At 48.5% G+C, this 25320-nt stretch overlaps 1 protein-coding gene across 1 annotated transcript in view; it reads right to left on the bottom strand.

Annotated features, from left to right (window-relative positions):
* Window positions 1-258: 258 nt before the first annotated feature.
* The window catches only part of LOC144592868 (dermatan-sulfate epimerase-like protein), a 26689-nt gene continuing 1627 nt past the window's right edge, over window positions 259-25320 (bottom strand). The window contains 1 exon segment of the mRNA XM_078398052.1: window positions 259-10637. Coding sequence (XP_078254178.1) covers window positions 8069-10637 — 2569 coding nt within the window. The 3' untranslated portion in view covers window positions 259-8068.

Raw genomic sequence — 25320 nt, 5'->3', positions numbered from 1 at the left:
AAATGGCCTACCCCTTATTCTTAAACTGTGGCCCCTTGTTCTGGACTCCCCCAACATTGGGAACATGTTTCCTGCCTCTAACGTGTCCAACCCCTTAATAGACAATAGACAATAGACAATAGACAATAGGTGCAGGAGTAGGCCATTCAGCCCTTCGAGCCAGCACCGCCATTCAATGCGATCATGGCTGATCACTCTCAATCAGTACCCCGTTCCTGCCTTCTCCCCATACCCCCTCACTCCGCTATCCTTAAGAGCTCTATCCAGCTCTCTCTTGAAAGCATCCAACGAACTGGCCTCCACTGCCCTCTGAGGCAGAGAATTCCACACCTTCACCACTCTCTGACTGAAAAAGTTCTTCCTCATCTCCGTTCTAAATGGCCTACCCCTTATTCTCAAACTGTGGCCCCTTGTTCTGGACTCCCCCAACATTGGGAACATGTTATCTGCCTCTAATGTGTCCAATCCCCTAATTATCTTATATGTTTCAATAAGATCCCCCCTCATCCTTCAAGCATACGTTCAAGTATAAGGTTCAGGTTTGGGTCTCATTTAATTTCCACTAACCTCACAGTGAACCTCCGATCATAACTAGGGTGGCACAGTGGTAGATTTGCTGCCTGACAGCGCCAGAGACCCGGGACCGATCCTGACCATGGGTGCTGTCTATACGGAGTTTGTACGTTCTCCCCGTGGATTTTCTCCGGTTTCCTCTCATACTCCAAAGATGTACAGGTTTATGGTTTAATTGGCTTTGGTAAAGATTGTAAATTGTCCCTAGTGTGCAGGACAGTGCTAGTGTACGGGATGATCACTGGTCGGTGTGGCCTCGGTGAGCATAAGGGACTGTTTCGGCGCTGTATCTCTAAGCTGAGCTAACCCACTCTCAGGATTAAAAAGACATGGATATTCCCTTGAAATGTTCACGCAATATTTTGCATCAATGCCTCCTGATCCTTGAGCCGCCCACTGACGACACCAATCTCCCTCGATTTCTGCTAACTAAACAGTGACAGAATCGATAAAACCCAGACCCCAGGGGCCATTCGAACATGCCAGTCAAGCTTAATCAGCCACGCTATCCTTTGAAAGTGAAGAGCAAAACAGCGAAGGGATTAATAAGCAGATTTCATGATAGATTTGTTCTGGCTTACAGAAGGCAGAGAGAGCCTAAAACAAATACGTATTTTGCTAGCACCATTTGCAAACTCAAGGCATCAAGACGTCCAGAGGGCGGCACCACATCACAGCGGTTGAGTTGTTGCCTCACATCATCAGAAACTCGGGTTCGATCTAGACTAGGGGTGCTGTCTGTATGGTTCTTGTACGTTCTCGCTGTGACCTGCGTGGGTTTTCTCCAGGTGCTCCAGTTTCCTCCCACACTTCAAAAACTAAGATAGTGCAAGATAGTGCTAGTATACAGGGTGGTCGCTGGTCGGCGCGGATTCGGTGGGCCGAAGGGCCTGTTTCCGCGCTGTATCTCTCTGAAGAGAGATCCAAGAACAAGTACTTGCACTTCTCCAGCAGCTATTACAAATAGTGATTAATGACAAACTAGAACTCAGAACATAGAATGGTTTCCGCGCAAGAACAGGCCCTTCGGCCCTCAATGTCTGTGCTGCACATGAGGCCAAGATTGCCTGCACATAATCCATATCCCTTCATTTCTAGCGTATCCATTTGCCTATCCAAAAGTAACAATTAACTTTGCAGTTACAGTAAACAGCACAATTGTAGCTGCCTCAACCACCAGTCCACTCTATCCCCAACAGTGCTCCCGGCACACACCACCTTCTGTGTAAAAAACGTACCCGCACAACTACTTTAAACTTTGCCCCTCTCACCTTAAAGCTATGCCCTCTAGTATTTGGCATTTCCACCCCGGAAAAAAAAAGTTCTGACTGTCTATCCTATATATGCATCCCAGAATTTTGAATACTTCTATCAGGTCTCCCCACAACCTCTGATATTTTAGACTTGGATTGAAGTCTATCCAACCTCTCCCAATAGATAATACCCCCTAATGCAGACAACATGCTGGTAAACCTCCACTGCACCCTCTCCAAAGTCTCCACATCCTTCCTGTAATAGTGCGAACAGAACCGCACACAATACTCCAAATGTGGCCTAACCAAAGTCCCAGAGAACCAGAAGACATAGGTTTACGGAGAGGGGGGGTTAATAGGAACCTGAGGAGTAACATTTTCCACACAAATAGTGGTGTGTGTATGGAACGAGCTGCCGGAGGAGGTAGTTCAGGCAGGCACTATTGCAACCTTTAAGAAACATTTAGACAGGTACTTAGATAGGACAGGTTTAGAGAGATATGGGCCAATCTCGGGCAGGTGTGACTAGTGTAGATGGGACATGTTAGCCGGTGTGGGCAAGGTGGGCCGAAGGGCATGTCTGCTAGACAGGTTTACTGGGTTAATTCCCGGAATGGCGGCACTGTCATATGTTGAAAGACTGGAGCGACTAGGTTTGTATACACTGGAATTTAGAAGGATGAGAGGGGATCTTATCGAAACGTATAAGATTATTAAGGGGTTGGACACGTTAGAGGCAGGAAACATGTTCCCAACGTTGGGGGAGTCCAGAACCAGGGGCCACAGTTTAAGAATAAGGGGTAGGCCATTTAGAACAGAGATGAGGAAAAACATTTTTAGTCAGAGTTGTGAATCTGTGGAATTCTCTGCCTCAGAGGGCAGTGGAGGCCAATTCTCTGAATACATTCAAGAGAGAGCTAGATAGAGCTCTTAAGGATAGCGGAGTCAGGGGATATGGGGAGAAGGCAGGAACGGGGTACTGATTGAGAATGATCAGCCATGATCACATTGAATGGCGGTGCTGGCTCGAAGGGCCGAAAGGCCTTCTCCTGCACCTATTTTCTATTGTCTATTGTCTCCACACTGTATGAATCTACGACTCTAATGGGGTGACCAGAATTGCACACAACACTCCGAATGCGGCCTAACTAAAGTCCTGCATCATGGTTTCTTGACTCTTGTGCTCAGTGCTCCGACCAATGAAGGCAGACGTACCATATGCCTTCTGTAACTGCAGGATATATGTTGGCCAGAGTACTGAGAGATCGCTACTTGGTGTTGTGGTTTCTTTGTTGTAAAATAATGCTTGGGTTTATTAAACATTCCATTTGGGAAATGTGCACAAAAGATGTGAGGCAGTGCACTGTGACAGTGTGCCTGTAAAACGGGGCGAGCTGTGGTCCTAGACCCTTATCAGACGGATCCCAGTATCCATGGGATCGGTGGGACCATAAACCCTGACGTGTAGAGCTAAACAGAGGGGCAGCGCTGCACACAAGGGCAGCCTGCAGGGGAACTGGGAGCCAGTCCAATTCCTCATTCACACTTTCCAAATGCATTACCTCAACAGAAAATCAAACACCAGACTCCAACACCAGCCTCTCCCATGTGGAGAATATCTGGCCAGCACTTCTGCTAAAATAGTATCTGTTAACCAATTTGTACCTTTGGTTACTCCTGCTGATATCTTCATGTTAACAAGATGGGCTTTTATGCAGAAGAAAAGACGTGGAAAGAAGCCACTTGGGCATTCTGTCCGGTATCAGTTTCCTTGCCAGAGCAATCTGCTCTAATCTTGATTCCTTGATCTATCATGCCTCATTAATTTCCTTCAAATCGTTGAGTTGAGGTGGGGAAGAAAGGGGAACATTGAGTAATCTTGCCCAGCCCCCAGGAGCACTCAATCATCTCCAACAGGCGGGGATGCATCTCATCAACCATTTTCCTTCAAGAAGCAAATAGAAGTGGAGGAGGGAAGAAACAATTATAACCATATAACCATATAACAATTACAGCACGGAAACAGGCCCTTTCGGCCCTACCAGTCCACGCCGACCACTTTCTCTGACCTAGTCTCATCTACCTGCTCTCAGACCATAACCCTCCAATCCCCTCCCATCCATATACCTATCCAATTTACTCTTAAATAATAAAATCGAGCCTGCCTCCACCACTTCCACCGGAAGCTCATTCCACACAGCCACCACCCTCTGAGTAAAGAAGTTACCCCTCATGTTACCCCTAAACTTTTGTCCCTTAATTCTGAAGTTATGTCCCCTTGTTGGAATCTTCCCCACTCTCAAAGGGAAAAGCCTACCCACGTCAACTTTGTCCGTCCCTCTTAAAATTTTAAAAACCTCTATCAAGTCCCCCCTCAACTTTCTACGCTCCAAAGAATAAAGACCCAACCTGTTCAACCTCTCTCTGTAGCTTAAGTGCTGAAACCCAGGCAACATTCTAGTAAATCTCCTCTGTACCCTCTCCATTAGAGGGTAATTAAGAGCTGTTATCTACCCTCTCAAGGATGCGAGGGGATCTTATTGAAACATATAAGATTATTAAGGGATTGGACACGCTAGAGGCAGGAAACATGTTCCCAATGTTGGGGGAGTCCAGAACCAGGGGCCACAGTTTAAGAATAAGGGGTAGGCCATTTAGAACGGAGATGAGGAAAAACTTTTTCAGTCAGAGATTTGTAAATCTGTGGAATTCTCTGCCTCAGAAGGCAGTGGAGGCCAATTCTCTGGATGCTTTCAAGAGAGAGCTAGATAGAGCTCTTAATGATAGCGGAGCCAGGGGGTATGGGGAGAAGGCAGGAACGGGGTACTGATTGTGAATGATCAGCCATGATCACATTGAATGGCGGTGCTGGCTCGAAGGCCGAATGGCCTACTCTTGCACCTATTGTCTATTGTCTAATTGTCATTCCAAAAATTCCCAATAAGTTCTATAAATCCAGATTCAGGGACCGTTTCTTCCCAGTTGTTATCAGGCAACTGAACCATCTACTAACAGCTAGAGACCAGTCCTGAGCTATTAGCTGTGTCATTGGAGACCCTTAGACTATCTTTGATCAAACTTCACTGGACTTTATCTTGCACTAAACATTATTCACGTTATTCCCTTTATAATGTATCTGTACACCATGGATGGATTAATTTTAACATGGATTATCTTTCCACTGACTGATTAGCACGCAATAAAAGCTTTTCACTGTACATGTGACAATAAAGTAAAATCAAACTCAAATCAGAACAAGTCAAATTGATGTCAAGGACTGTTATCCTTGTCAAGGATTGCTATCAAGGACACCCTATCAAGAATACCTGACAGGATATAATTTAAAAGATATTTCAACAGTAATATGGATTGGAAAAATTTAGAGGGATATGGGCCAAATAGTTTAGTTTAGTTTTGAGATACAGCAAGGAAACAGACCCTTCAGCCCATCGAGTCTGCGCCGACCAGCAATCCCCGCACACTAACACCATCCTGCACACCTGAGGGACAATTTACAATTATACCAAGCCAAACCAACAAACCTGTGCGTCGTTAGAATGTGGGTGGAAATCAGATAACCTGGAGAAAACCCACGCAGGTCTCAGGGAGAACATAAAAACTCTGCACAGACAAGCCCCTGTAATCAGCATTGAATCCGGGTCTCTGGTGCTGTAAGGCACCAACTCTACCACTTCGCTGTCCCCAATAGGAGATCTTGGTCAGCATGGACGAGTTGGCCCAAAGGGCCTGTTTCCCTGCTGTATGACTATGACTCTATGACAGAAGCAGTGTTAACATATACAGATACCTGACCAAAGTTCCGTCAAGGCTTGTAACATTGGCAGAAAAAGACCCAAAGTAGAAACAAGGAACTGCACATGCTGCTTTACATTAGAAAAAAGACACAAAGTGCTGGAGTAACTCAGCGGGTTTGGCATAATTGTTGGAGAGCACGGATAGGTGAAGTTTCGGGTTGGACCCTTCACATCGGCAGATGAGTTCATTCCCATTGATAACCGCATTTACAAGCTCATAACTCGCTGGAATTTAGAAGACTGAGGGGGATCTTATAGAAACATATAAAATTCTTAAGGGGTTGGAGAGGCTAGATGCGGGAAGATTGTTCCCGATGTTGGGAAGTCCAGAACCAGGGGTCACAGCTTAAGGATAAGGGGGATGTCTTTTAGGACCGAGATGAGAAAACATTTCTTCACACAGAGAGTGGTGAGTCTGTGGAAATCTCTACCACAGAAGGTAGTTGAGGCCAGTTCATTGGCTATATTTAAGAAGGAGTTAGATGTGGCCCTTGTGGCTAAAGGGATCAGGGGGTATGGAGAGAAGGCAGGTACGGGATACTGAGCTGGATGATCAGCCATGATCATATTGAATGGCGGTGCAGGCTCGAAGGGCCGAATGGCCTACTCCTGCACCTATTTTCTATGTTTCTATAACATTTCACTCCTTGATACATTTTTGGATATGTCCTTACAGTGATAAATTGTAACGGCAGTGCAGGATAGTAAAAATGCTTGCCAAGCCAGAAACTCTAGACAGACACAAAATGCAGGAGTAAACCAGCTCATTCGGCAGCAACTCTGGAGAAAAAGAGATGGACAGCACATTGGTGCAATGGTAGAGTTGCTGACTTACAGCGCCAGAATCCCTGATTCCATCCTGACTATGGGTACTCTCTGTACAGATGTTATACGTTCTCCCTGTGACCACGCGGGCTTCCTCCGGGTGTTCCAGCTTCCTCCCACACTCCAAAGACCTATTGGCTTGTAGGTTCAGTGAGCTGTAAAATTGTTCCGAGTGTGTGTAGGTTAATGTACGGGATGATCATCGGTCAGTCTCAAGACTGGACTCTGAAGAAAGATCCCGACCTGAAATGTCAGTTATTCCTTTTCTCCAGAGATGCTGCCCAGTTACTCCAGCGTTGAGGCCAGTTCATTGGCTATATTTAAGAGGGAGTTAGATGTGGCCCTTGTGGCTAAAAGGATCAGGGGGTATGGAGAGAAGGCAGGTACGGGATACTGAGTTGGATGATCAGCCATGATCATATTGAATGGCGGTGCAGGCTCGAAGGGCCGAATGGCCTACTCCTGCACCTATTTTCTATGTTTCTATGTTTTGTGTCTATCTTCGGTATAAACTAGCACCTGCAGTTCCCTCCTACACAATCCAGGCAGCCTGTATGTTTGACCCGTACACCTCTGGGGAGGCTGTGAGAGGTCCCTTTACAGAGGCACCTGTACCACACATGTCTACAACAGGTAGAGTACAAGGAAACATCATCTGTGGATAGCTATCACCTTAATGGTCTGAGGTGACCCATGCATTTCTCCCTGGGCTCCAAAGCTAATGTAGATGATAAAAAACCAACAAGGTGTAACATGATAACAAGTTTATATTGATTTCCCCTCCAACCGTCCTGATTCCACATGTTTCGCATCCATCAATCGATTTCCCACCGGGAGCCGCTCTTCATTGTCGTTGTGCTTCTCTGCAAGATCCTACAAGATTGCTAGGATCCAAAGTTTTCAGAAGTTGTAGGTGAGACAGAGGTTCACGTGCACCTCCTCGAACCTCATCCGGCGTTTCTGATGTGCGCTCGTGTACATCGGCGAAACCGAGCGTAGACTCGGCGACCGTTCCACTCAACACTAGCACTCGGTCCGCCAAGGCTTGCTGGGTCTCCCGGTTCCTTTCCCATTCCCACGCTGACCTCTCTGTCCTAGGTCTCCTCCATTACTAGGGTGAGGCCACATGCAAAGTGGAGGGGCAGATCCTCATATTCCGCTTCGGGAGCTTACAACCTTTCATTTTTTGGGCATTTTTTGAAGATCTCTTCACATGGAACACTTGAGAGTTTTACCGTCCAGGATAACAGCGAAATGCTGCTGAGCAGACTGGGCTTACTGTTGAACAGAAATGAAGGGAATGAGGATGAGTGGGCCCCTCATACATGCACCACCCCCATTAATGGCTCCACATCTCCCTGTGTGAAAGGGATCTTGAGTGGGAATCACCACTGCTTGGAGTGAGCACCGCAAGTTTGGTTTAGTCTGGTTTATTGTCACGTGCACCGAGCTACGGTGAAAAGTCGTGGTTTCCTTCTCTAGGTTTCATCTTGCGTCTCCCGTGCGAACCCTTCAGGCGAAACCTCGTCTGAAAAGCTCCAGGGACCCCACTGTGCACTCCGTCCCTTCTCAATGGCGTTGAAACCCATGGGAGTGCAGTGTTCAGCTGGTAACCCTGGAGTAGCCTAACCGGGCCATCGCTGACCAGCAGATGTCCTCGATGGTGCTTACGTCCTGCTGAGACATCCTGTCCCTCCAGACGTGGAGGTTGCTGGGAGAGACCTCGCCCTCGAACGGGAGGTGGAACAGGTTTGTGGAGGTGGAGAAGAGTATCCTGTTCAGCACAGCCGGGGGCAGCGGGAAGCCCAGGAAGGCGTAGACCTTCTCGGCCGTTTCCCCGGGGCGGTTGACGATGTCCTCAAACTTCAGCATTAGGTAGGTTGCGGCCGGGAGATCCCCGTTGACCCTCATGGCCGCCTCGGTGTTGGCGAGCCACAGGTGGGCCAGGAGGGCCACCGCGTCCTTGGACGAGGAGAAGCGCTTCTGGTGACGCTCGAACTCGAAGGCGTAGGCGGATGGAGGGGAGCACGCCTCGGCCGCGTCCGGCTGGAAGAGGGAGGTGAGGCGCCGGGGCATGTTGCTCAGGGTGTAGAGGCTGGGCTTGCTGTTGAAGAGCAAGGAGTGGACCCAGGCCCGAGGGTCCCTCACCACGAGCATGGTCCGAGTGGAAACCCCCAGAACCCCCTGGACGAAGGGCAGCTTGAGGGTCCATGCCCCGCTACTTAAACTGAGGACCACCCGGGCGTTGGGGTAGGAAGCCAGGTGTCCCCTCAACTGGTGGACCTCCTCAGCATTCCTCTCCACGTTCTCCCTGTACCTCCGGTCGGCGGGGGAGACCTTCCTCCTGGCCTTCCTCTTCCTGTCCGGGGATCCTCCGGGATTCTCGCCGGCCGTATCGCCCCTGGCTCCTGGGTGCGCGGGGACATTCTGCAGGTGGAGTTTGGTGCTGTGCACCAGGGACTGGAGCCAGCCCTGGACCAGCCGGTAGCGGCCCTGCTGAGCGTCGGACCCCTTCCACACGCAGGCATCGAGGAAGGGGTCAACCTCGGCTGCCCCCGCCTCTTCCATGGGCAGCCTGACGTACAGGAAGTCGCTGGAGTTGGCGAAGAGATGCTCGAGGATTTCGGCTCCGGAGCCGGGCAAGGAGGCCACCACCAGAGGGGCCATCCTGCCCAGTACAGGGTCCCACTGAGAGGGGTCGGGTCCAGGCTCCCCCCCTGTCCAGTTGGCACCGCAGAGGGGCTGCCCGCAGGTGGTCCACAGCGCGGCCAGCTCCACCAGCCAGAGGGTGACGGCGATCAGCATGGCCAGGCGCAGCAGCCTGCCGAAGGAGAGGTGGAGCCGGCAGCGGGCGGCCACCAAGCCCAGGCCCAGGCACAGGCCTACTGCCACCGCCGCCTTCACCGTCATGCCGAAGCGGAAGAAGGCGGCCCCCACCGAGCGCCGCCCCTGGGCTGCTGTGGTCCCCAGCCCGAACCTGGTGACCTGATGAGGTTCCTCCACCATGGCGTACCCACCGAAGCCCAGGTAGGAGAAGCGGGCGCTGGGGTCGGAGTGGCGCGTGGCCAGGGACACCACCACCGGCGTGCTGTTGACGGTCAACCCGACCTTGAGGCCGTGCCCGCCACTGTCCAGGAACCTGCAGTCGGCGACTTCGACGTAGGGGCCGTGAAAGAGGTAGGCCATGCGGCTGACGGGACCGCTCAGGGCGAAGGTCACGTTGACATACTGGGTCCAACGTTTCTTGAACTCGGCGGCCTGCTCCGCCTCCTGCAGGCGGGGCTCGGGGCTGGAGCCGCCGGCGTCGAACCAGAACATCTTGTACTGGGCGTTCCACACGTCCATCATGGCCCCGTTCAGCCCCCCCGGAGTGGAGTAGGGCACGTACTTGAAGTCGATGTCCAGATTGTGGAAGAAGGAGCTGGCCTGCTCCAAGGGAGAGTCGACCCTTCGTTCCACGTGGTCCACCACCAGCAAGGTTTGGGCGTTGAGGAGCAGGACTGCCCGGTAGACGCTAAGCAGGCCCATGGCGGAGGAGTACGCCTTGGCCGCCTCGCCGCTGGTGAAGACCATGCCCCCGTGCTGGGTGGCTGTCACCAGCTCCCCCCCAGAGCTCCCGGCCTCCTCGGCCAGCCAGTTGAGCCATTGCCCGCATTCTCCGAGCTGGCCTTCCCAGGGCTGGTTGCACAGGCTGCTGGGCGAGGGGCCAAAGACCAGCACGTTGTTGAGGTAGCTGTACTTGGGTCCGTAGAGGGCCTCGGATACAAAGACCTGCCCGTTGGGGGCGAAGGTGAAGGAGTTCTGATCCGGGTGCTCGTGGCCCGGGTTGAAGTTCTTCCACCCGTCGATCCAGGAGTAGGGATTCCCGTGGACTATCTCGTAGACCGCCCGGCCGCCCAGCTTCCCGGACTTGAAGGAGACGAAGGTGTTGCCTGGCCCGTTGGGCAAGCCCCCTCCGTAGGTGACTACCCCCCAGTTGGAGAAGACGTGGAGCCTCGGGGTGCCGTGGTGGTCCGGGGGCCGAGGGGCCAGCTGGGGGTCGAACCAGATGAACTCGGTGTGCAGGGTGCACCAGCGATGGGCGCTCGAGGGCTCCATGGGTCCATCCTTGGGACGATGCCTCCGGATCTGCTTGGCCAACCAGTTTCCACTGCCGTCCCTCAGCACGAACCTGCAACATAGTCAAGAGTTTCATTACCACTTTACCATTATCACGGTTTCATTACCACTTACACCAGGACGGGGTCAATGACATTCTTACTTGCCGCACCTCCACAAGCTCATTAATACAATCACGGAGCAGGGGCGGCTGTGTGGCAGTGGTAGAGCTGCCGCCTTACAGCGCCAGGGAACCGGGTATGATCCTGACTACCAATGCTGAGTGTACGGAGTTTGTACGTTGTCCTGGTGACCTGCCCAGGTTTACGCTGGGTGCTCCAGTTTCCTCCCACGCTCCAAAGACATGCAGGTTTGGAGAGAGATGCAGAAGAAAATAATTGAAAATGCTCTGACCATTTCGTTTCATGTTTTAATTAATTGCATCATAATATTTTTTAAATTGCTCACGGCTTCATGAGGAGTCAGAGTCGCAGAGACATACAGCATGGAAACAAGCCACTCGACCTAACTTGCCCACGCTGGCCACGATGCCCCATCTGCAATAGCCCCACGGTTGGCCCATAGACCTCTAAAACTATTCTATCCGTACCTGTCCAAATGTGCCAAACGGTAGAGTTACTGCCTTACTGCTATGGAGACGTGTAGGGTAGTGCTAGTGCACGGGGTGAACGTTGATCTCCAGCACTGTATCTCTAAAGTAAACTAAAATCAAAGGACGAACCGCACGTCTAATCACTACGAATGAATTCAAGAAATTTCACATGCGCTGTGCATCCTGATATGTTCAGTGCTTTCTTGGGCTCAATGTTAATTGCCCTTAATGAACATCAATGAAGCTTTGTTAAATTAAGCATTGGATCAATAAGGAAAAAAGGACAAGATTAAACATCTATTCTATCAACCCTTTCATCTTAATTGGCTGCGAGTATATTCCTTCTACATTGATTATCCAGGGTAATAGGAGAGCACCTCCTTGGATAATACAAAAGCCCAGATAATGCAACGCACTTTATAAAGGCATCAAACAAATGGCCTTATTGTCCAATGTATATTAAAATAGTCACGGTGGTTTGTTTGAAGGTTGCTTTACAGACTGCCCTTTTTTTCCAGTTTCTTAAATACTGTTTCTTTTCTAAAGTTAAAACCTTTGAGGGTTGCACAGTGGTACCACGGTGGAGCCACAGTCGCGCAATGCCAGAGACCCTGGTTTGTTCCTGATCTCGGGTGCTGTCTTTGGGTGTGGAGTTTGCATGTTCACCCTGTGACTGCATGCGATCCCGGCCCCCCTCCCACAACCCAAACGTGTGGGTTTGTAGGTTAATTGGCCCTCTGTAAATTGCCATGAGTGTGCAATGAGTGGATGCAAAAGTGGGATAACATAGAACTGAGGGGGTTGAAGTTTTGGATGGATATGGGCCAAACGCAGGCATGTGCGACTAGTGTAGATGGGGGCATGTTGGTCGGCGTCGACACGTTGGACCGAAGGTCCTGTTTCCGCGCTGTATGACTCTGTGACTCAATAATTGGTGTGAACGGGTGATCGCTGGTCGGCGTGGACAGTGGGCCAAAGGACCTGTTTCCATGCCATGTATCTAAACTAAACTAAACTTTGGTTACCAATGACAATGATGTGCAAGATTATCTCCAGTGCACTGCCACTTTCCTGGTCACAGCATTGCCGTGCAAGGAAGCTTCAAAAGCCGAGAAGGTTTAATGCCTTTTTAATGTTATAATACTACTATATTTCAACCGCAGTTGATGCACTATTAGAGTCATGCAGTCATACAGCACTTGCCCATGTCGACCAGAGAGTCGTAGAGTCATACAGCATAGAAACAGGCCCTTCGGCCCAACTTAACCGCATCTACACTAGTTCCACCTCCCTACGTTTGGCTCATATTCCTCCAAACCTGTCCTATCCATGAACCTGTCTAATTGTTTTGTAATCATTGTTATAGTACCTGCCTCAACTACCTCTTCTGGCAACTCGTTCCATACACCCACCACCCTATGTGTAAAACATTTACCCCTCAGATTCCTGTTAAATCTTTCCCCCATCACCTTAAAACTTTGTCCTCTGGTTCTCAATTCCCCTACTCTCGGCAAGAAACTGTGCGTCTACCCGATCTATTCCTCTGATGATTTTATACATCTCTATACGATCACCCCTCATCCTCCTGCCAAGGTGACCAAGATGCACCATTTAGTCCCATTTACCTGCGTTTGGCACATATCCCTCTAAACCTTTCCTATCCATGTACCTGCCCAAATGGCTTTTGATCAAAAATTTCATGCAGGCATAATCCCCCACAACTGAATATTTTCAGTCGAGTTTCCCGTATTAGGGGACCGGGCTTTAGAATTTAGAAATGGTGCCAAAACAATGCGCCACTTGCATGCGTAAACATGCAAAAGGAATTTCACTGCGCAGTTACACATGTGACAAATAATACACCAACTAAACTATGGAACCATATTGCAGACATCAGCACACCTGAAGCACAAGAGGATAACCTCATTTTGGGGAGAACCATCCTTTTGGTCGTGGTCTTTCCCCAGCCAGTAAGTATTATTACAGTACTTGTACTGTATACTATCTGTAGTTAATGCACAGTTAGTGTACACTCACTGTAGAAACAAAGAACTGTAGATGCTGGTTACTACACACAAGGACACAAAGTGCTGGAGTAAATCAGTGGGTCAGGCAGCATCTCTGGAGAACATTGATAGGTGACATTTCCAGTTTGAAGTTGGATCCCGACCTGAAACATCACCTCTCCATGTTCTCCAGGGATATTGGCTGACCCGCTGAGTTACTCCAGCAATCTGTATCTTTGGGATGGATAATAAAGATTGGGGTTGCCAGTCATTCCCATGTCACCAACTGAATGAATTCATTAACAATCTCACTGTAGAGGTTTTGCTGTCAAATTGTGCATTTGTATTTGTGATATGATGTATTGTGAACACATCAGCTGCAAAGGGGTGTCCAGGGAGGGTGGGTGAGGGTTATTTTTGTTGTTATATATAAAGAACAAAATGGAGGGGAATGTAATGCATTACGTTTTTCGTATTGTATCTTTCCTTCAATAAAAATAAAATTAAAAAAAAACAACAATCTCACTTTTGCCATGTCCTCCATATCACCCCTGAGGCTGGAGAATGGGGTGGAGAGGGAAAGATAGATTAGCCACGATTGAATGGCCGAGTAGACTCGATGGGCCAAATGGCTTAATTCTGCTCCAGGAACGTATGAGCATGAACACCCTCTCGGGCCTGGTACGCACTGTTCCATTTGACTCAATACCTCCCACAGCCAGAATGCATCTTGGCAGTCTCAGGGATCAGCCGTCTTCCTGTTCCCTGCCAACATCTCCTCCGTCCAACTTTCCTCTCTGCCCTTTTCTCTCTTGGAATTGTTTTCCCATAAAGGGATGAGTTTCCACAGCTGGACAGAGAGAGAGAGAGAGAGAGAGAGAGAGAGCCTTTGTATCCTGCCCAGCTCCTCGCTCCTTTGCCTTCAACTATTTATTTCTTTAAAACATAAATGCTGTCCGCTGTTTATTAAACACAATAACAGTTATCTTTCGGATACATTTTTTTGCTGTCTGAACAAGATTTTAGTCTTAGTTTTAAACTTTAGTTTAGAAATATAGTGCGGAAGTAGGCCCTTCGGCCCATCGAGTCCATGCCGACCAGCCATCACTCCGTACACTGATTCTCTCTTCTAGTTGTGTTAACATTTTCTCTGACTCGGACTCTGTCTTTGGGGCGGCACGGTGGCACAGCAGGAGAATTACTGCTTTACAGCCCACAGAGACCTGGGTTCCATCCTGACTACGGGTGCTACCTGTACGGAGTTTGTACGTTCTCCTTGTGACCAGGTGGATTTTCTCCGGGAGTTCTGGTCCAAAGACGTACAGGTTTGTATGTTAATTGGCTTCTGTAAAATTGTCCCTAGTGGATTCGGTGGTCCAAAGGCCCTGTTTCAGCGCTGTATCTCCTGAAAAGTCCAAGCCGACCATCAATCACCTGTTCACACTGGTTCTATGTTATCCCACTTTCGCATTCTACACACGAGGGCAGCCAATTAACCTACAAACCTGCAAGTCTTCAGGATGAGGGAGGAAACCGGAGCACCTGGAGAAAACCCATATGGTCACAGGAAGAACGTGCAAACTCCGCACAGCACCTGAGGTCAGGATTGAACCTGGTTCTCTGGCGCTGTGAGACAGCAACTCAGCCACTGTGCCACTGCATAAAGTAAAATTATTTCTGTTAGATTTGGTTAATTTTTATGTTCATAAGTAATAGGAGCAGAATTAGGACATTCGGCCCATCATCTACTCCACCATTTAATTATGGGTGATCTATCTTTCCTTCTCAGCCCCATGCCCCTGCCTTCTCCCCATAACTCCCGACATCCGTACTAATCAAGATTTGCCACCAGTAAATGCATTTCTGGTCATCATGCTGGCTCTGATTGTGGGATATTGCTTTGCATTGCTTCCTACAACCGTGGTATCCCATGGGTAATCCATTAAAACAGCGTAAAAGCTGTGGTAGGTGTTATACAACCGCGCGCTTTTATTTCCACTCTCAGACCCAGACGGGTGTTAACCTAATATTGCTGTGCTGGAGGCTAGTACGTTTTCATTGCTTTGTGAAGGAAGGCAGATTTGTTCAACAAGGTTTCAGTCTCTGGAAAGAGTCCAGATGCTCGTTCACATATACTTCAAGGCATTTTATAAGTCTATTTTCACACTGCTCTAGAATGTGTTCATTGTTGTGCCTGTTTGGCAATAAATTTTAAAACCCTGATCACTAACCTACTGAAACTGCATTATAAATTTGCAGTCCATTCATTATTCAGTAGGTTTCAATGAGACTCCCCGTTATATCAAGTATATCCTCCTTTCAATCCTCCTTTCGTGAACCACCCAGCAGAACCCTAATTTCTGCACGAATCCTTCATCTCTGGCCTTCATCCACCATCTGCCTAATAACCAACCCCACCCTCATCTGTCTCTACCTATTACCTACCACTCATTGATGAGCCCCTCCTCTCGTCCAGCTTTCTTCCCTCTCCACCTCTTCCAACAATAGGTCCTGACTCAAAATGTCACCTACCCATGTTCTCCAGAGATGCTGCCTGAACCGCTGAGTTACTCCAGCACTTTACAGCACAGGAACCGGCCCTCAAACCCACAATATCCACGCCAGACATGATACCGAGATACACTAAGCTATTTATACCTGCACGTGACCCATATCCCTCCATTCCCTGCATATCCATGTGACTATCCAAAAGTCTCTTATAGCACATTATTATATATGACATAGGAACAGAATTAGGCAATTCAGCCCATTGAGTCTGCTCCGCCATTCAATCATGGCTGTGTAGGAAAGAACTGCAGATGCTGGTTTAAATCAAAGGTAGACACAAAATGCTGGAGTAACTCAGCAAGACAGGCAGCATCTCTGGGAAGAAGGAATGGGTGACGTTTCGGGTCGGGACCCTTCTTCAGACTCAATCAATCATGGCTGATGCATTGCTCCTATTCAACTCTATTCTCTTGCCTTCCCTGCATAACCCTTGACACCTTAACGAATCGAGAACCTGTCCATCTCCGCTTTACAAAGGCCCAATGACTTGGGCTCCACTGTCATCTGGGGCAATGAATTCCACAGATGTACCACCCTCTGGCTAAAGAAATTCCTCCTCATCTCAATTCCAAAGGTCCGTCCTTTTAATCTGAGGATGGCAGTGGAGGCCAATTCTCTGAATGCATTCAAGAGAGAGCTAGATAGAGCTCTTAAGGATAGCGGAGTCAGGGGGTATGGGGAGAAGGCAGGAACGGGGTACTGATTGAGAATGATCAGCCATGATCACATTGAATGGTGGTGCTGGCTCGAAGGGCCGAATGGCCTCCTCCTGCACCTACTGTCTATTGTCTATTGCCCTCCGGGCCTGGTCTCTCCCACTACTGGAAAACATCCTCACCACCTCCATTCTTTTGGGCCATTTCTGCCTCCACCACTACCCCTGGCAGTGCATTCCACACACCCATCAATCAACCTCTGTGTAAATAAATTACCCCGCACAACATCTATAAATTTTGCACCTCTTACATTAAAACTGTGCCCTCTAGTTCCTTGACATTTCTACCTAGGAGAGAAAAGATTCTGAGTGCCTACCCCATCTATGCCTCTTATAATTTTACCACTTCTATCTGGTCTCTCCTTAACCTCTGATGTTCCAGATGAAGCATACCTACATGCGGTCATCACAATGCTTGTGTGAGATGGGTGCTACATTGTTGCGAAAAGCAACTGATTGTTTTTTAAAGTTGTGTTTTTTATTGCAAGTCACTTAACATACACAGATCAGCATGGGGCCCCTATGCTCGTGGGCCACCGGGGCAAGTGTTTCGAAAAAAGAAAGGGGAGGTCCCCCTTCCCTCCTCAACCCCTTCCTCCCCACTCCTTCCCACCTCCATCCCCACTCCCTCCCCCCCTCCTCCCCACCTCCCTCACCCCTCGGGGACGGGCCCAACGGGGAAAGAGGGGTACTGGGAAAAGGGAGGTCCCCCTCCCTCCCCCCTTCCCTCCCCCCCCCCCTTCCCTCCCCTCCTCCCTCCACACCTCCCTCCTCCCCCCTCCCTCCCCGCCTCCCGGTTACAATGGAAACCCTACGAGGACGGGCCCAACGGGGAAAGAGGGGTACTGGGAAAATGGGAGGTCCCCCTCCCTCCCCTCCTTCCCCCTCCCTCCCCTCTCCCTCCCCCCTCCCCTTCCCCTCTCCCTCCCCCTCCCCCCTCCCCCCCCTTCCCTCCCCCCACTCCCCTCCCGGTTACAATGGAAACCCTACGAGGACGGGCCCAACGGGCACACTTGTGCTAGTCTATATACTAAAACTCTCGTTTGTTTGTTTGTTCCTGAACTACAACCAAAACGGTACACGATAACGCAACAATTTTAGGTCCACCTTACTCACCGTCGTCCCTTTGGTGCTAATGGAAGACATTTCATTGAAATCGGTGTTATATTTTTTAAGTTATTCACATTTTAAAGTTTAAATCTATCTCCTAGGGAGGGAGGGGGGAGGGAGGGTGTTGGAGAGGCAGGGAGGGGGAGGAGGGAGGATAAGGGGGGGGGGGGGGTTGAGAGGGATGGAATGGGGGGAGGGGAAGGGTGGAGGGAGGGGGTGGGAAGGGAGGGGGGAGGGGAGGGGAGGAGGGGGGGAGAGGAGGGGAGGGGGAAGGGTGAGGGGAGGAGGAGAGGGTGCTGCACCAATGCAGGAGAGTTTTGGGCCCAACGGGTCCACTTGGTCTAGTTTCTTCTAAAAGCAAAACTAGTTTGCTCTCAAAAGGACACAAAGTGTTGGACTGACTCAGCGGGTCAGGCAGCATCCATCCCACCAAACGCAGGCTCGCCGATCGTTTCGCTCAACACCTTTGCTCAGTCAGCCTTAACCAACCTGATCTCCCGGTGGCTGAGCACTTCAACTCCCCCTCCCACTCCCAGTCTGACCTTTCTGTCATGTGCCTCCTCCAGTGCCATAGTGAGGCTCATCAGAAATTGGAAGAACAGCACCTCAGATTTTGCTTGGGCAGCTTGCAGCCCAACGGTATGAACATTGACCAACTTTAGATAGTTCCTCTGTCTCTCTCTTTCCCCCCCCCCTCTCCCTCCCCTCCCCTTCCCAGTTCTCCCACTGTTTTCCTGGCTCCACCTATATCCTTTCTTTGCCCTGTCCCCCCTGACTTCAGTCTGAAGAAGGGTCTCGACCTGAAATGTCACCCGTTCCCTCTCTCCTAGATGCTGCCTGACCTGCTGAGTTACTCCAGCATTTTGTGATACCTTCGATTTGTACCAGCATCTGCAGTTATTTTCCTACACTCCATCCCAGTTCAGTTTAGTTTAGTTTTGTTTTTAGTTTATCGTCACTTGTGCCAAGGTACAGTGGAAAGTTTTTGTTGATTGCTATCCAGTCAACGGAAAGACCAGACATAATTACAATCGAGCCATCCACAGTGTACAGATACATGATGAAGGGAATAGTGTGAATAACGTTTAGTGCAAGATAAAATCCAGTAAAGTTCAGTCATAGATAGTCCGAGGATCTCCAATGAGGTAGATAGTAGCTCAGGACCACTCTCTAGTTGGTGATCGGATGGTTCAGTTGCCTGATAACAGCTGGGAAGAAACTGTCCCTGAATCTGGCGATGTGTGTTTGCACATATGGATAAGTGATGTTTCCATTTGGGACATCTAAAGAAGGGTCCCGATCCCAAACGTTTCCTATCCATGTTCTGCTGGGATGTTGCCTGATTTATTAAGTTACCCCAGCACCTGTGTTCTTTTGTGCAAACCAGTTCCTTGTTTCTACTATTTTCCTTTCCCTCGTTACTTTTAATAATTGCTCCTCATAATCTCGTATGCTTTTGATGCCATTTATTGCAATACTGTGGTGGTACCATATAGAGTGATATTTGTGTATTTTTTTTAATTTATGCCTAAAACTGACTTATGGACGTCTTTAAAAAAAAAATCCATTCGTTACCCAGGGATGGTCTGTATGACCTTGGATTCCAGACCTCAGCCAAAGGAAACATTTGTCTTGCCAAGCCTCAGAGAACATAATACATTTCAATGAAATCACCTCACGTTCTGCTAAAGTCGAGATAAATCAGGCTGAGTATATTTAATCCCTCCACAAATGAAAGCGCTAATCCAGAAATAAGTCTGGTGAACCTTCGCTGCAGCCCTGCACACAAAACATTGAACAATACGGCACAGAAACAGGCCCTTCGGCCCACAATGCCTGAGCTGAACATGATGCCGAGATAAACTAAGCTCATCTGTCTCCATTCATTCCATTCACTATTCATGTGTCTACCCAAAAGCCCCTTAAATACCACCATCGTATTTGCCTCCAACTATCTGCACATGATTTACTTTAGAAATATAGCATGGAAGCAGGCCCATCAGCCCCATCAGCCCACCGAATCCACGCAGACCAGGAATAACCCATACTCTAGCACTATCCTACACACTAGGGACAATTCACAGAAGCTAATTAATCTACGATACAATACAATAAAACTTAACCTCTCCCTCCAGCTCAGGTCCCTGAGTCCTGACTTGCTGGGCCAAAGGACATGTTTCTATCCTCGAGGGCTCTGTAAGCCATATCTGATCAATTCCACATTGTTGTTTGTAGAGAGCTTGCAGTTCATAAGTTATAGGAGCATAATTAGGCCATTCGGCCCATCAACCCTACTCTGCCATTCAATCATGACTGATTCACCCTTCCCTCTCAACCCCATTCTCCTGCTTTCTCCCCACAACCCCTGACACCCGTGCTAATCAAGAATCTCGCAATCTCCGCCTTAAAAATATCCATTGACTTGGCCTCCTGCTGCAATGATTTCCAAAGATTCATCACCCTCTGACTGAAGAAATTCTTCCTCACTTCCTTTCTCAAGGTAGGTCTTTTTATCCTGAGGCTCCATACAGACAGCACCCGTGGTCAGGATCGAACCGGGGTCCCTGTCGCTGTAAGGCAGCAACTCTACCACTGTACCACCATGCCACCCGATACAGTTGCGCAGTTGCAGTGTGTAAAGGTGTTTCGCTTGTTTCCACTCAACGGGGACTGAATGTCATTGATTAGAAACCATTTTGAAATACCATGAAAGGGACATGAAAGGCACCAGTTAAATACACGTCTCTTTTTTTCTCATATTCCATAACATGAACGCATCCTACAGGTGTGCGTGCTTTTGTATCGCCTTTCACATTATAGAGTCACAATAAAGTAACCCTAACAAACAGCTTAAAAAGGCACCAATTAATCAGCTGGATGGGCGGCACGGTGGCACAACGGCAGTTTAGGTTTAGTTTAGAGATACAGCACGGAAACAGGCCCTTCGGCCCACCAAGTCTGCGCCGACCAGCGATCCCCACACACTTGCACTAGGGACAATTTACAATTATACATTGACAATTAACCTACAAACCTGTATGTCTTTGAAGTGTGGGAGGAAATCAAAGATCCCCGAGAAAACGCACACGGTCACGGGGAGAACGTACATACCACTGTACAGACAGCACCCATAGTTAGGATCGAACCCGGGTGCTCTGGTTTCCTCCCACATTCCAAAGCCGTGCAGGTTAATTGGCTTTGATTAAAAATTGGAAATTGTGCGTAGGATAGTGTTAGTGTGCGTGGTGATCGCTGGTCGGTGTGAAGATTTGGTGGACAGAAGGACCTGTTTTCATGCTTTTTCACTGAACTAATCTAAGCTAAACATAGGTCGCAGAACAGTACAGCACTTTATGTCCTTGATTGATCACATCCAGTCCAAGACTAGATGGAGGCTAAACATCTATCCAACTAAGCTTGAAGGCTGAATTACTCCCCAACACCCTGACAGGAGTCAAGAGTGTTTCATTGCCATATGTCCCGAAACGGAACAATGAAATTCTTACTTGCTGCAGTACAACAGATTTGTAAACATAATACTTTGTGATTAATTAAACCCATAATTAACAACAACAAAGTTAGATAGATAGAAATATAGATAGATAGATGGGTGGATGGATGGATGGATGGATGGATGGATGGATGGATGGATGGATGGATGGATGGATGGATGGATGGATGGATGGATGGATGGATGGATGGATGGATGGATGGATGGATGGATGGATGGATGGATGGATGGATGGATGGATGGATGGATGGATGGATGGATGGATGGATGGATGGATGGATGGATGGATGGATGGATGGATGGATGGATGGATGGATGGATGGATGGATGGATGGATGGATGGATGGATGGATGGATGGATGGATGGATGGATGGATGGATGGATGGATGGATGGATGGATGGATGGATGGATGGATGGATGGATGGATAGATTTAATTTCGAGATACAGCAGAGAAACAGGTCCACTGGCCCACCGAGTCCGCACCTACCAGTGATCCGCTAGTCTATATTAATTATGTTTCTGTCTGTGCTAAACGATTTATGCAACCAAAATGTGTTATTTAATAGCATCTACTCCATATGATAAAGGTGTTGATTAATGGCTTTGGTTTATGTCATAGCACAGTTGATTAATGGTTCTGGTTTATGGGAAGTGTTGTCGATTTACACATTGTCTTTGCAATGCAAACTGCTGATGTGTGTGAGCACTTGGTATGAGAAGGGATTTAATGTGTGAAGAATGTTAATGTTGCCCTTCTAATTGTCCAATTGAATTCTTTCCTCCTTACTTTATATTTCTCAAAGGCCCCTTCATCCTCTTAAACCTTGCATGATCTTCCTTTTTGGTTTTGACCAAATTTACCATATCTTTGGTCATCCAAGTTTCCCTTTCTTTGCCATCATTATCCTTCTTCCTTGCTAGAACATACCAGTCTTGAACTTTGATCAACTGGCCTTTAAATGACTCCCACATGTCAAATGTGGACCTTGCCCAATAACACTGCTCCTAATATACCCCTCCGATGTTCTGCCTAATAATGTTGCGAAATATAGAAAGTTGGGGTTAGGATGGAGAGATAGATCACACATGATTGAATGGCGGAGTAGAGTTGATGGGCTGAATGGCCTCATTCTATTCCTATCGCATATGATCTACTAGCAATAATTCTACATACTAGGGTATTTATTCACAAAATGCTGGAGTAACTCAGCAGGTCAGGCAGCATCTCGGAAGAGAAGGAATGGGTGACGTTTCGGGTCGAGACCCTTCTTCAGACTGATGTCAGGGGGGTGGGACAAAGGAAGGATATAGGTGGAGACAGGAAGATAGAGGGAGATCTGGGAAGGAGGAGGGAAAGCGAGGGACAGAGGAACTATCTAAAGTTGGAGAAGTCGATGTTCATACCACTGGGCTGCAAGCTGCCCAGGCGAAATATGAGGTGCTGTTCCTCCAATTTCCGGTGGGCCTCACTATGGCACTGGAGGAGGCCCATGACAGAAAGGTCAGGCTGGGAATGGGAGGGGGAGTTGAAGTGCTCGGCCACCGGGAGATCAGTTTGGCCAACGCGGACCGAGCACAGGTGTTGAGCGAAGCGATTGTCGAGCCTGCGCTTGGTTTCGCCGATGTAAATAAGTTGACATCTGGAGCAGCAGATTCAATAGATGAGGTTGGAGGAGGTGCAGGTGAACCTCTGTCTCACCTGGAAAAACTGTTTGGATCCTTGGATGGAGTTGAGGGGGGAGGTAAAGGGACAGGTGTTGCATCTCGTGCGGTTGCAGGGGAAAGTGCCCGGGGATGGGGTGGTTTGGGTAGGAAGGGACGAGTGGACCAGGGAGTTACGGAGGGAGCGGTCTCTGTGGAACGCAGAGAGGGGAGGGGATGGGAAGGTATGGCCAGTAGTGGGGTCCCGTTGTAGGTGACGGAAATGTTGGCGGATGATTTGTTGGATCCGCTGGCTGGTGGGGTGGAAGGTGAGAACGAGGGGGATTCTGTCCTTGTTGCGAGTGGGGGGAGGGGGAGCAAGCGCGGAGCTGCGGGATGTAGAAGAGACCCTAGTGAGAGCCTCATCTGTAATGGAAGAGGGGAAGCCCCGCTTCTTGAAGAATGAGGACATCTCTGACGCCCTAGTGTGAAACACTTCATCCCAGGCGCAGATGCGGCGTAGACGGAGGAATTGGGAGTAGGGGATAGACTTTTTGCAGGGGACCGGGTGGGAAGAAGTGTGGTCCAGATAGGGACAACTTCCAATTTTTACTGAAGCTAATTAACTTACAAACCTGAAGATAGATTCGAAATGCTGGAGTAACTCAGCGGGACAGGCAGCATCTCTGGAGATACTACCTGTTCTGCTGAGTGACTGCAGTATGTTGTGTACATCTTTGGTGTAAACCAGCATCTGCAGTTCCTACGTACACAACCTACAAACCTGTACGTCTTTAGAATGTGGGAGGAGACCGGAGCACCCGGAGAAAACCCACACAGGTCATGGGCAGAATGAACAAATTCCGTAGACAGTACCCGTAGTCAGGATCGAACCTCGGTCTCTGGTGCTGTAAGGCAGCAACTCACCGCTGTGCCACTGTGCCATATATGTTTGTGTGTGTGTGTGTGTATAAATATAACATGTATAAAATTATATATATATATATATTACATTTAATATATTTTAATATATGTATATACACAACATGTTAAAACATTTTAAAATATATATATAAACAGACAGACAAATAAATAGACAATAATAGTGCAATAGATAATAATAGTAATAAAGTCAAAAATAATGCCCCCAGGTCTACATAGTTCTGAATCTATTTGGAGGTCGCAGTGTTTAATAGCTACAGTTTGGTTGTAGTTTAGTTTAGAGATACAATACGGAACCAGGCCCTTCGGCCCACCGGGTCCGCGCAGACCAACTATCCCCGCACATTAACACACTATCCTATACCCACTAGGTATCCTACACCCACTTGGGACAATTTTTAAAAAAAACTACATTTACCAAGCCAATTAACCTAATTAAACCTATACATCTATGTATGGAGTGTGGGAGGAAACCGAAGATCCCAGAGAAAACCCACGCAGGTCACGGGGAGAAGGTACAAACTCCGTGCAGACAGCGCCCGTAGTCGGGATCGAACCCGGGTCTCCGGCGCTGCATTTGCTGTAAGGCAGCAACTCTACCGCTGCGCCACCGTGACCGGTTGTAGAGAAGATGGTCACCACTGCCCCTGAACCTGGACTTCAACCAAACGGCAGCTATTAAACACTGCAACCTCCAAATAGATTCAGAACTATGTAGACCTGGGGGCATTATTTTTGACTTTATTACTATTGCTATTGAGGGCGTGCAGCGTAGGTTTTATTAGGTTAATTCCCGGAATGGCGGGACTGTCATATGTTGAAAGACTGGAGCGACTAGGCTTGTATACACTGGAATTTAGAAGGATGAGAGGGGATCTTATCGAAACGTATAAGATTATTAAGGGGTTAGAGGCAGGAAACATGTTCCCAATGTTGGGGGAGTCCAGAACAAGGGGCCACAGTTTAAGAATAAGGGGTAGGCCATTTAGAACTGAGATGAGGAAAAACCTTTTCAGTCAGAGAGTTGTAAATCTGTGGAATTCTCTGCCTCAGAAGGCAGTGGAGGCCAATTCTCTGAATGCATTCAAGAGAGAGCGAGATAGAGCTCTTAAGGAAAGCGGATTCAGGGGGTATGGGGAGAAGGCAGGAAAAGGGGTACTGATTGAGAATAATCAGCCATGATCACATTGAATGGTGGTGCTGGCTCGAAGGGCCGAATGGCCTCCTCCTGCACCTATATTCTATTGTCTATTGTCTATAAGGCAGTGGAGGTCAATTCTCTGAATGCATTCAAGAGAGAGCTAGATAGAGCTCTTAAGGATAGCGGAGTCAGGGGGTATGGGGAGAAGGCAGGAAAAGGGGTACTGATTGAGAATGATCAGCCATGATCACATTGAATGGCGGTGCTGGCTCGAAGGGCCGAATGGCCTCCTCCTGCACCTATTTTCTATTGTCTATTGTCTATAAGGCAGTGGAGGTCAATTCTCTGAATGCATTCAAGAGAGAGCTAGATAGAGCTCTTAAGGAAAGCGGATTCAGGGGGTATGGGGAGAAGGCAGGAAAAGGGGTACTGATTGAGAATGAACAGCCATGATCACATTGAATGGTGGTGCTGGCTCGAAGGGCTGCTCGAAGGGCTGAATGGCC

Source organism: Rhinoraja longicauda, chromosome 4, assembly GCF_053455715.1.
Source record: "Rhinoraja longicauda isolate Sanriku21f chromosome 4, sRhiLon1.1, whole genome shotgun sequence".
In the NCBI taxonomy this organism is placed as follows: domain Eukaryota; kingdom Metazoa; phylum Chordata; class Chondrichthyes; order Rajiformes; family Arhynchobatidae; genus Rhinoraja; species Rhinoraja longicauda.
This window is presented reverse-complemented; position numbering and strand designations above follow the sequence as displayed.